Genomic DNA, 12,823 nt, shown 5'->3' with positions numbered 1-12,823 from the left:
CAACATTTTTAGAACATTTCATTCATTCCACAGTAGCAGCAAAAGCAAACAGTGCAGTAACCAGTGATCCTCATTATTTTATTTATTTAACACCTTGTAAGATCAGCCAAGGTTATAATGTATTACTGTTGGTACAATTACAGAGGGAAATAAATCATTGCTTTTTACTCAGTCATAATAAATCTAATACTAAATGGAAATTCTGGCAGAGACGAAATTAGAATGAATAAAACACAATGCAGGTTATGTACAGGTTATGTAAAGAAAAAGATCGTCTCATTATGTCCTACTGAGTTGAACCATTTTCCCCCCAAAACAACTGATAATAACTAATAAAAAACATTTAACCTCTGAATTTTGAATAATTTGATATGTATACGCTGCATATATAACAATTCTATCGACATTTTAAGCCAAATTTTTGCTGTTAAATAATAAATAAAATATCATGTAATCAGTATTTACTACATCCATTTTATTTTAGTTTATAGTGAAAAAGAGCCCATCACGCTGATGAACCTGGAGCCTTCAACACGCTACCGTGTCCGTGTCCAGCTGAGTCGTCCTGGGGAAGGAGGAGAGGGGGCCCCGGGGCCAGAGGCCATCATGGAGACTGATTGTCCTGGTAAGGCCCACAGATAACTGGGTTGTCCAGACATACTGTAAATGAGTATATTTATCAGGAAATCTTGCCTGGGAACAAATGTCTATTGTCTAGACCACCGAACTTAAGCAAGCATATTATTTTGTGGCTGGTTAGACTAATAGTAAATTCTCATCATTTCTTCAGAGCAGTGCTTTTCCCAGGCCTTAAGGAGCCAGTTGTCTTTTCCCCAGTGAGCATATCTGTCCTGATGACTTAAGTCTGGGGCAAATATAGAAAGATGCAAGTGGACTGTAATGATATCTGGGCACTTTGTCAAGATAAAATGAAGACCATATGGGATAAAAAATAAAGTAACAAAAAATAAACCATCGCCATCAGTCAGCTAGGAATTACAAAGTTTGCAAGTGGCAGAGTCTGGGATTTTATTCCTCAATGATTGTGGTGCAGAGGGAGAGATCATATGAGTGTGTTAGTACAGGAGAGATCATGGAAAAAACTGAAATGGAAAAGGGATGGTTTTGGAGTGTCATAGTGCATTTTTCTATTGACTTTGAATATTTGGCAATATGTGGTCACGTCCATGTGTAAAATGGAACAAATGTTATTTGTTACAAGGGAATGTTCATCTCTTGCACAAGCACAAACTATTCATAATAGTGTATTTACTGACTCTTAAGGAGGACCACAGAACAGTTAAAGACTATGGAGTAAAATGCGTATTCTAAATGGCATATGATGCAAATAAAATTCTGCATGAAAAATACTGTATGATTTATGATCAAATGTCTAATTTATCAAGCCACATAATACCGTTAATGGGGGTCACAGGGTGCTGTGGCGTACTGCACAATTGGCCAAAACACGTAAGCAAGTAAACACCCCATATAGGTTGTGGGTTCATCACAAAGCCAACAGTGTGCCAAATCTATACTACACCCTAACTGTATACAGTACATACTATAAATTAATCTTGATCGTACACTATTTTGCACTTAGAAAACACCAAATCAACATATTTTACTGTACTATACTAAAAGGAAATGATACAATACTTTCAGTTGAACATAAGTTATAAAGTGAGTAAGAGTACTACTGCCAATTTAACTTAACAAAGAGACAACAGATGTTTTTTTTATATCCTTTTAGTTTTGGAAGATGTTCCTGGAGCTGTTTCTCCACCATCATCAGATACTTGTCATTTTTTCTAGATGCATTGTGTACGAATTGTGTACATCACTGTACATCACTGTTTTAGATTTTTAGTATGCATACTGCCTGAATTGAGTATGTTTTATTTTACCTTTCCCCATGTAAACTGACTACATACGCAAAGCCTGCTTAGAATTAGTATGTAGTCCGGATTTGCTGCACAGACATGCAAACACATTGAGACTTTCAATCAAACTGCATGTCTTTGGACTGTAGGAGGAAACCAGTGCATTCTTATGGGTACATTCAGAGAAGACCAAGGCCAATATTTAAAGCTAGTCACTTGTTGTTGTGAGCTAACAGCACTACCTACCGTAAAGCAACCTAGTGAAATATAAATTGAGAGTCCAATACACTTCAAAATATTTTATCCCTCCGGGAAATTTGAGGGAACCATGACTGACTTAATGAAAGAAATTCACAAGGAGCTGTTAGTCCCCTCAGTTCTTCCTGTGTTCTCTGTTGCTGCAGAGCCCACAGTTCAACCTGAGATTGACATCAGCTCGGTGGAAGGCCGCAATGCCACTATACGCTGGCAACTGCCTGCCAACAATCGCATTAATGCTGGCACAGCCACTGGCTTTTTAGTACAGCTCTTCGGGCCACCACCCTACAGGGAGAAACTACTGGAGGAGACCACCCTGCTCAATGTGCTTTCCACAAAGTTCCACAACCTGGAGTACCAGCAAGACTACACCGTGGCGGTGCGCCTCATCAGCTGTGGCAGCCAGGGGCCGCCCTCTAAACCCTACCACTTCCGCATCAACAGCCAGGGTAACTAGAAACTCTGCTGTTAATAAGATGCAAGGAAGGCTCCTTCTAAATGTTGAAAGATTTTCAGTGCACTTTATAATGCATTTACAGCGGTTCATGGCAAAACATGAGGCGTAACACAATAAACAGAATGTTAACAGCTCACATATATTTAGTTTTATGGATGGGATTATAAGAGCGTCTTAGAATCACTCAGGAAATAGTAGCATTGGTTCTTGTTGGTTACTTGGTGACTCTCTCCCTGCCCACAAACTTTAAAAGAAACAGTTTTGCAGCTGATAGTTAGGTGTCAAAGAATTATCCAGTTTAGTGTGCAATCACCGGATATCAACAACTTAGAAAAAGATCCATCCGACAGAACAGCAATGAATGCTGTTAAACTCTCTTTGGTATTAAAGCTTTCTCAGAGCACCCAAGCTTAAAAGCCTGTGACTGGAGTTGTAATTTTATTTTAGAATGTAGTTTTAAAGAATCAATGTTGATTGCCCTAACAATGATAATGTCTATGTGTCTCAGGTCCATCATCCCCACGCAACGTCCAGGCCCTGCCTTTGTCCATATCAGCCATCCAGGTGAGGTGGCAGCCCCCTGAAGATCCCAATGGAGGCATCATTAAATACATCATAGAGTACCAGCCAGTTGGCCAGGGGAGCCCCCACCCTTGGGTGGACACAGATGATGGAAACAAGACCACCAAAGATGTGACAGCACTCAATGGCAGCACGCTGTACCAGTTCAGAGTGAGGGCTTTCTCCAAAGTGCCAGGAGAGTGGAGCAAGTTTGTTCAGGCGATGACACAAGGGGATGGTGAGTAGGAAGTATTTTTATCCAGCATTACTACTTAATAAATTACTATCAAATATAAATGCTGCAAATGAGATAACAGGAAATTACTGACATGTTGTTGATATTGTTTGAACAATTCAACAAGGTCAGACCAGGAAAGTCTGAGAAAACCTTGTTGTCTGCCTTTCCTCTCTGGTTTGGTACACCAAGGCAGCAAATTTGGCGCTATATAAATACAATTGAATTGCACTGTGTAGTACAGCACAAATGCTAAATGCCTAGTTGCTTGATTGCTTGAATGGGTCATCATTTCAAAAGATATTCAATAAATTTGTCTCGGGGCTTTTCTTCATTTTTCAAATTGAGGGTTTAATTCCAAGACTGAAATAGAAATGATGGTTTCTGGGACATACATTTATTTTCCCTTCAAGCTAAAAGTAGCTCCTAGTGGAACATTTCCATTGTAGCCAATGTTGGGCTTTTCCTAGGTGGCATTGAACAAGACCACCCACACGGACAGTGATTTACTCCAGATAATAATACACAGACAGCCTATTTATCTCCACTATCTGAAAGTCATCGCCATCTCCCTACTTGGTTTTTCTCTCCATCTTCCACCCTGCCCCTCTGTCCTCCCCTCTCTTCCCCTCTGCCAAAAAAAGGCCTTCAGAGTCTAACTCCGACCACCCAGGGTGTGGCTGGGCGGCCTGCTGGGGACAGTTACCAACTGTTGGTGGCGGTGGTGGGCTCGGTAACGGTCACCTGTGTGACTATCCTGCTGGCGCTGTTGGTTCTTTTCTTCATCCGCAAGACACTGCTCAACCGGCGGCGCACGTTCACCTACCAGTCTGGATCGGTAAGGACGCACCAAAAACCACAATTCAGAGTTTTGTAAAGCTGAGGGATTTACTGAGTCCTCGTTAACATCCCAACTAATCTGACAAAGCTCATTTTCAGGTAACCCTGCTTTGGAGAATTTTAATATATTCATATTTATTGTAGAGTTTAAGACTCTTTATCCCACCAGGGTGAGGAAACTATTCTGCAGTTTAACTCAGGGACTCTGACCCTGACACGGAGGCCCAAACCATCTCCAGAGCCCCTCACCTATCCAATCCTGGAGTGGGAGGACATAAAGTTTGAAGATGTCATTGGAGAGGGCAACTTTGGACAGGTGTTTGAGCTTTTAATGTACTTTCTGAATATTTTTATTTTTTCTTCTTTGGTTATTGTACTTTATTCACTGGGTTAAACATTTAAGCTAACAACTGATTCATAATCAGGTAATCAAAGCCATGATCAAGAAAGATGGCAGCAAAATGAGCGCAGCCATCAAGATGCTGAAAGGTAACTTTGACACACATTCATGCAAGCACTCACAAACACATACTGTACACACATCACACACAAACAAAGAGCAAATATATCCCAGTGCAGTGCATTCTTTGACTGATTTCATTTCAAAGATGCCAGCTGAAGCTGCTTTGCTTGCACTTTGTCTAATGATGCTGCATGTGCTGATATTCCTGCAGAGTTTGCCTCAGAGAATGACCACAGAGACTTTGCAGGGGAGCTGGAGGTGCTGTGTAAACTAGGCCAGCATCCTAACATAATCAACTTGATAGGAGCCTGTGAGAACAGAGGTGAGTGAGTGACACCTAGTGGCTCTTATATATCTGTATATTGATGTGCTTCAAGTTATGGCTTTTGAATACATACTGATGGTTATGTATGGTGTACTACTTCTTTGGTAGGTATAGGGATTCACATGTCATAAATATCTATAGGCTGTTGGTTGAACACCAATAAAGCTGTATGTATGTTACCTTACCTTACTTATCTGGAGACCATGCCTTATAAATTGTGTGTGTACTGAATATACCATGCATCATTTGGGGATGTACTGTAAAGGAACAGGTTAGATACTCTGATCTGATCCTCTGATATCTGTACCCGGAAAGCACCAGAATGTGTCAAATCTAAATAATCCTCGCCTGTCAGAAGCATTGTGAGGCACAGTTGTTTGATTTGTCCATGTGCCTCACAAGCATACTGCTGTGTCATGTGTTTATGTCTTTGTATAAGGTTTCCTTGGCCCCAGTTCTTACCATGGAGTAAGTCAGTTTCCCACAGCCACATCCGATTGCTTCTACTTTGAATAATTTAATTGCTTTTGTTTGATCAAAGATGGATAACATATGAGAGAGGAAGTCTAGCGTGGAAAGTATATCAGTGAGGATATTACCAAACCAAATCAACCTTGAAAAATAAACATGTGACTCAATCAGCGTGTCTCTCCACCGGTTTCAGGTAGCACTTGAATCTGCAGACCTTCACTCTACAGTGTTTACATCTGTCGTTTAACTCAGGTTCACTACTTTTATTTAGTGATTTGAGTACCACAAAACATATACACTGTACCACCCCAACCTCAACTAGAATAACAAAACCTCTTTCTCATGAATAGCATAATTTCTAAATTCTTGTCTTTCTCATAATAATTGATTTTCATATCAACTGTCGCCCTATATGTCAGAGCAGTTTTTGTCTTTTATGATTTAGCTGTTCGTTACCATGCCTTATAACCAACTAAATTTTTATTATTATTATGTGCACCATGTGCAACAACATTAAATTTTTTTAATTGTGATGATTTTATACAACAACTATTTGAAAGGTTAACACGTGTGTACTCCATTTACAGTATGGAAAGGCTGGCTCTGTGTTCAACTTGCAAACTGGTGTAAAATGGAGGAAAAGATGAAGGAAGTAAGAGGGGAAGGAAGGAAGGAAAGAAGGGTTGGTAGGGCAAGAGGGGAGGGAGTAAATCAGCCTGAAAGGTAAAGATGGGAAAATAAAGGAGGAAAGAGACCAAGAACAAAGACATGATGCTTTCAAGGAGTAATATTTCTTTGACATACAATTTGCATGTCTTCTTCCTGTGCTGCCTCTCCCTTTGCTCAGGGAAAAGCTTTTGTAATTTATTGCAACAGAATAAAAGTCACTGGCTTGCAATGGTAACACAAGCTGTTACTCAATTGCTGTTTCTGGCATTTTGGGTTTTCTGCTTGATTGTTTTCTAATTTCGTGCTTATATTTATTTGGTCCATTCAGCATCTGTCTATAATTAAAAAAGGGGGTAGATATATGGTGTTGTTTTCAGCTCATACACTTTCTCATCTTACAGAGATCTGGAACAAATTCACTCTGCAGATATCAACATTGTGAAAGAATTAGGTGTGTGCAGAAGGAATTCAGCATTGAATTCTTGAACGGCAGGACAGGAGGAGGAAATGAACAGAAGATATTTGATAGATACAGACTGAAGATAAAGATTGAAAAGCAAAATAGTCAGCATCCTTCTAGGTCAGCTTTTATTGACCTTATTTTGCTTATCTCGCTGGTTTGAGGGAAATATCTTTTAAAGTTTTATTTTAGGCAAAGAAATTGTTTTGGAACGTTGCTGCAGGAAACTGATTAACATAACTTATTGTAGCTGAGAAGGAACATAACTGTATTAGGTTCCAGTTATTTGACTAGTCCGTCCATTGCCCTGTTATACTTTCCATCCACATACAGTATTGAGTAATTGTGTTGGCACTCTCAATGGTCATGGTGAAATAAACATGAAACCCTTCCCACAAGCACAAATGCCTGATGACCTGCAGGAACTCGGGCTTTGGCTGGAAGCCGTCATCTATTAACAAATCCTCAACCATCTGGCTGAGCTCTGTGAGGATCTTATGAAAGGCCTGGTTAAACTCTGACTGTGTCAAGACAGAACTGTTGAAGGCCAAGCCCCTTACCAGCTGTAACTCAGTCTCTCCCCAGCCTATTGCAGGCAGGCCAGCAAAGGCCAAAGTCACAGTTGTTGCAGAGAAGAAGATATTCTTATTGTTAAGAATCTGGCTGAGCTGCTAACAGCTTGTACAGATAGAAGATGAAATGTTTATGTTTATATGCTGTGACCTTAATAACTGTATGATTTTGCAGCAATGTCAAATACATTATGTATTATCCCAAAGAGTTTATGATATATTGATATCAAACATCATAAAAAAGGGACATTTATGGCACATTTGGTTCCATACAGTACTGTCATCTTCCTAATGTTACTCCATCTCTGCCTTCTCCAGGTTACCTGTACATAGCTATCGAATACGCTCCCTATGGTAACCTTCTCGACTTCCTGAGGAAGAGTAGAGTCTTGGAGACCGATCCTGCTTTTGCCAAGGAACATGGCACTGCTTCCACCCTCACCTCCCAGCAGCTGCTGCAGTTTGCTGTAGACGTGGCAACAGGGATGCACTACCTAAGTGACAAACAGGTAGGCGGAGAGGGAGCGTGTATGTGGGTGGCTGCTTGTATATTTCAGTGGGTGAATTACTGTGTTTTCTTGAAATTTTATTACCTTTATACTTTAAAATTTCTTACAAAATGCTCTTCATCAAGTTTCCCCACGACAGTTGATGTTGATAATATAATTGACTTAAATACCGAACAAACTGTTTCAATTCAATAACTTCAGATTAACATTTAATTATATGGCCTTCTAATGGGGCAGACGTGTAATAATGTACTTAAACCAGTTGTGCATTTCTTACTTTCTTACTGCAACAAAATCTATATATTACATGAACTGCGCTTACTTCTTCTTCTTTCAAAGTAATATACTTAATACAGCATTTAATACATGATGTAAAAAAGATCACACCTTTAAAAGTTTAGTAATTTAAAAAAAACTCAAATAATTTAAAAAAATGCTATAATTAGGGCTATTTCATTATTCAGATTTGTCATTATCACTTACTACATTGCCTTTTATGCTGTCAAAATCACTGTACATTGGCTCATCATAAGAACAGCACGTTGAAGATGTATATTCAATAAAACAAAACATTTTAATAAATGTTTATTTTTTTGCTACAAAAATGTAACTTCTGTTTCAACATAGATAATGTCATATATATCATGATGTTTCTGTGTAAAGGATACATGCATTAGAGCTAGTATAATTAACAGTAAAAATGCCTCTCCTCTCTTCTCCTCTCTTGGTACTAGTTCATCCACAGGGATTTGGCAGCCAGGAATGTCCTTGTTGGGGATAACCTTGTGGCAAAGATAGCAGACTTTGGCCTGTCCCGCGGTGAGGAAGTTTATGTTAAGAAGACAATGGTGAGTGGTGTCGTCATACACACAGCCAACAGAGGGCACTAGTTGTTTGGAAGACAAACAGTTTTGTATGCAATGTATTTCCACTTTAAGAGTGGATTAATGATATTGCTATCAGCTGCTATGACAACAGTTGTTGCAATGTGCACATTTCTCACATGTTGAAAACAATAACTAAAAGTTCTTCTTTGAGATAGCAAAAGACTAATCAGTTGCACATACAAACTGTAACAGACAGTTACCATTGGATCTCTGCACATTATATAAATGTGACACCACAGTTTAATAGTTTTGTCAGTTATTTCAAACATCTGTCAATTTGTAGTCTGCCACAAAATCGTTTTTACTTTATCAGTATACCATTGTGAAAAATACTATACTTAGAATAACCTATTTTTAAGATGAATTGCTTACTGCTACCAAGATTGGCAGTTATTCACTAGAATCATGTCAAATTAAATGCAATTAAACAGCCCAAACAAGATTTTTCTTTGTTTAAATCTAGTTTGGGTTGGTTTTTACCTCAGACAGCAAATGACAGATTCTGATAATAAGTGAGATGACCTGTAGAGGGCAATCATGTGTAAATACCATCAACAGCAGCATAGTGTACTAGGTGTACTACATGGCTTGAATAGGCCGTGTACTTGTAATGTAAACTGGATCTCATCTCTATCATCAACTTTGTATCACAACAGTAACAACTTGCCAGACTGATTTAAGCCTATGTGATTTTTTTATTTGTTTGGCTTTCAGGGGAGGCTGCCTGTACGCTGGATGGCCATTGAGTCCCTGAACTACAGTGTGTATACGACCAAGAGTGATGTGTGAGTTACAGTATGAGCTCATCTGTTGAACTAACATAAGTCCTGGCTTTAACTCTTGCACTCACTGCAACAGGTGGAGTTTTTCAGGGTAGGAGTTTAAACACCTGGAGCATTATGTCTGTATTTGAAACCACTGAATCAAAATGCAAAGATATTTCTGAGAACTTCGCACATATTGAGTAACATGGCAGGCTTTTGACGTTGCAAACTTGAAACCATTGGCTAAGTGGTTTACAAACACTTCCTGGATGGTTGATAGTTAACGATAATCAACAATCTTGATAAGTAAAGATTCTTCCATCTCATGTCTTCTTTAGCATCACAGTAACCTATTTAAAATTATTTCAGCCTCTAGTGAAGTTTTTTTCAGTTCATTATGTACACCACATGACTGAAAACAACAAATCATCACTCTGTCACTGGTGGAGTGATAACGGTGTGTTGTGTAACTGATAAGCACAACCAGGAAGCTCTGGGTACAACTAAGCAGACAATCTGAGACGTTAGTCTGTCAAGTGGAGCCTATTTATACATAGCAAAAAACAAGTTAGAAGAGGCTTAGGACAGCTAACGGAAAAGGTTTGAAGGCTGCCTGTAGGGCCAAAGAGAGTTGTAAACATTAGTTAAGAGAAACAGAGTGTTAGGGAGAGACAAGAGAGCAAGATCTGAGACAGAGTGAGACATTGTGCACAGAAGCAAAGAGATAAGCAGGGACAAAGGGACAGGCCGACAGCACAAACAACAATTGTCTGATCAAATTATCTCACACCGCATCATAACATGTGACTAGTGGTGTTTCTCGTGAATTCAGTTGATAATCAGATAGCAGGAGAGCTGGTGGTTTCATGTTGTTGAGACATTCAGTGGTTCCTTATCAGATCCCATGCATATTTATTTAATTATAAAAATGTTCAAATGGAGTCATGCATTTTTTATTTGCAAGGCATTGTAAAAACATGACAATCACAAGGTTTTACAGGTAACAGCAGCATTTTTAGCTTTAAAATGCATAGTTTTGAGGGTAACTGGACTTATTCCTTATTTTTTTTTTTACTTTTAACCTTAACCCACATATGATCAACAAAGGAAGACTTTTTCAGGTGTTGCTAATGAAATCCTTCCCATTTTCCTTCTATGTCTTCTTTCGTTACATTTCTGTCTTTGCATCTTCTTTCCCAGGTGGTCTTTTGGTGTTCTTCTCTGGGAAATTGTAAGCTTAGGTAAGTAAGCACCCAGCCTTACATCTATGCAAGCTTTTAAACCCAGGAGCTTTACCATTTCCTCTCATTTATGTAAATTACTAACGCTCCAGATTTACTCTTGCTAAGAATCCTAGCCTCAAATACCAGCTGACAGGCCAACAGAAGTTCTATCTCTCTTATACAAGAATTGTAGTAGACATCAAGAAATTTTGCAATTTGTTTGTCGTATCATATCATCATATATCATATCTACATTTAGTTGTTTCTGTGGTTGAATTTATGGTAGGATGATGACGACTATCCTTATTGCTTGACTCACACCTCATAATCATAATCAGAAACGCATTCCCTCCCCTTTTGTGTGTGTGTGTGTCAGGTGGCACACCATATTGTGGGATGACATGTGCTGAGCTTTATGAAAAACTGCCACAAGGCTACAGGATGGAGAAACCCAAAAACTGTGACGATGAGGTGTAAGTACTCAGCATTTTGTAGCTAATGATTATCTTATTCTGACTTTTTTTCTCCTCTATTTTAGAGCATTCATTAATGTTTCTCTCCCTGTCTAGTTATGAGCTGATGAAGCAATGCTGGAGGGATCGGCCCTATGAGAGACCCCCCTTCTCCCAAATCTCTGTCCAGCTCAACAGGATGCAGGAGGCAAGGAAGGTAATGCTGCATTTACACAATGTCAGCAGAAGGGGAAAAATAGGAAATTGCCCTGTTGTTACCACTTTGGAGTGTTCAAACATCACTCAATGATGGTTACCCCTTTGGTTTGAGGTTATAGTAATTCAGATAGTTAGAAACACAGTCTAAAATTGCTATTTTGTTTGTCAGTTTACATGTAGGGCATTACTATTTTATTTCTAATTAACACTGAACTGCAAATTGTAAGTTTGCAGCCAATTGGCACCAGTTTGTTGACACTACTGTAATTCTTCTTACTAAGTGTGGGATATTACAGCTGTCATAAATTCCGCTTTCTCCCATTTTCTTATATGTAATTACACAGATATGTAATTAGCATGACGTGAGGGGTTCATCCCACTCTCCAGTTCATGTTTATGTTTTGTATTATATGACATGATCGCATTATAAGGCTTAAGCATTAAGGATCAGATGGAGTCAATATACTTCTAGCATGCCAAATTATTGCCAAATCATTTTTTAAAAGCTTGAATAACTTTTTTTTATCCATCTTCTAGGCTTATGTGAACATGGCTCTCTTTGAGAACTTCACCTACGCTGGGATAGACGCCACAGCCGAGGAGGCCTGACTACCAGTCCCCCCAGACCCTAGCATGCCACATAGCCCCATGAGGAAGTCCCGAGGATGGTCGCCACGTTACTGCCACCTTCCTGCCTCTCAACGCCGAGACAGGAGGACCAGGCGATCTACCAAAGCCACCCAGCTATAGATGGAGAACTGTGAAAGGACACTGTGTGGAGGTATCAGAGACGTTAGGAGATGTGGAGTATTGCTGGGCCTTGGATGGAGAAATGTGATTGCCACTGACTGGGAAAAATTGAGCCCCTGTCGCTACAAAACACTCCCATGAAAACGACACAACATTGTACCTATTGCTCCTACAAAAGTTACAATGCTGGACTCTTTTCTCTGAGTGTTGAGGAGAAGTGGCAAATAAGGAGCTATGTGACTTGCTGAAACACCACAGGGTCTGTGGGGTGTCAACGCTGGACTTAATTTTCTCTCCATTACTCTTTATGGAGAAGGAAATATTTTCATTAAGATGAAATTTAAAGGACACAGTGTGGATCATAAACATTAAAGCTCTCAGACTTAAAAAAGGATGAAAGACACATACAATGTAGCACTTAAAACCAGCCTCATTCATGCCATCTGTGTCTTTTACTGTTTGCCTATCACTGCCATGTGAATGTAACTATTGTATGTATTTTGTCTCTTTTTAAAGGTCAAGTAGATATATCAAAGACTTCTATTCGAATGTAGTTACAGACCGATATAAATGCAATCATGGTAGATTCACCGTGTGTTGCATGCAAAGCTCCACCACAAGTTGTTTGGAAAATGCTACTAATACAGAGCAGATTCACAGCCAGTGTACTCGCTATTAGTTACCTTTAACGCTATGAAACCTAACACTATGTATGGTAATATATCCATTGTAGGAGAATGTACAGTGTGTTTTCATTAACTGATTCCTTAAATAAAGGTTTTGCGTGGTGACTGGACTCATCACTGCAAGCAATTGGTCCATTTG

The 12,823-nt window shown here is 39.3% G+C and overlaps 1 protein-coding gene across 3 annotated transcripts in view; it reads left to right on the top strand.

Moving 5' to 3' along the window:
- The window catches only part of tie1 (tyrosine kinase with immunoglobulin-like and EGF-like domains 1), a 45,593-nt gene extending 32,770 nt beyond the window's left edge, over positions 1-12,823 (top strand). For 2 of the 3 annotated variants that reach the window (XM_046050496.1, XM_046050495.1), the window contains 14 exons: positions 485-625; positions 2,288-2,590; positions 3,107-3,397; positions 4,039-4,232; positions 4,404-4,550; positions 4,660-4,723; positions 4,909-5,019; positions 7,513-7,703; positions 8,438-8,551; positions 9,305-9,375; positions 10,555-10,595; positions 10,954-11,050; positions 11,147-11,246; positions 11,786-12,823. In XM_046050496.1, coding sequence (XP_045906452.1) covers positions 485-625; positions 2,288-2,590; positions 3,107-3,397; positions 4,039-4,232; positions 4,404-4,550; positions 4,660-4,723; positions 4,909-5,019; positions 7,513-7,703; positions 8,438-8,551; positions 9,305-9,375; positions 10,555-10,595; positions 10,954-11,050; positions 11,147-11,246; positions 11,786-11,857 — 1,937 coding nt within the window. In that variant the 3' untranslated portion in view covers positions 11,858-12,823. The remainder of the gene's footprint in view (positions 1-484; positions 626-2,287; positions 2,591-3,106; positions 3,398-4,038; positions 4,233-4,403; positions 4,551-4,659; positions 4,724-4,908; positions 5,020-7,512; positions 7,704-8,437; positions 8,552-9,304; positions 9,376-10,554; positions 10,596-10,953; positions 11,051-11,146; positions 11,247-11,785) is intronic. The other variant, XM_046050497.1, reaches the window with a different exon arrangement.

This window comes from Micropterus dolomieu, linkage group LG05, assembly GCF_021292245.1.
Source record: "Micropterus dolomieu isolate WLL.071019.BEF.003 ecotype Adirondacks linkage group LG05, ASM2129224v1, whole genome shotgun sequence".
In the NCBI taxonomy this organism is placed as follows: Eukaryota; Metazoa; Chordata; class Actinopteri; order Centrarchiformes; family Centrarchidae; genus Micropterus; species Micropterus dolomieu.
Note: the sequence above shows the minus strand (reverse complement) of the source record. Positions and strands in the feature narration are given on the sequence as shown.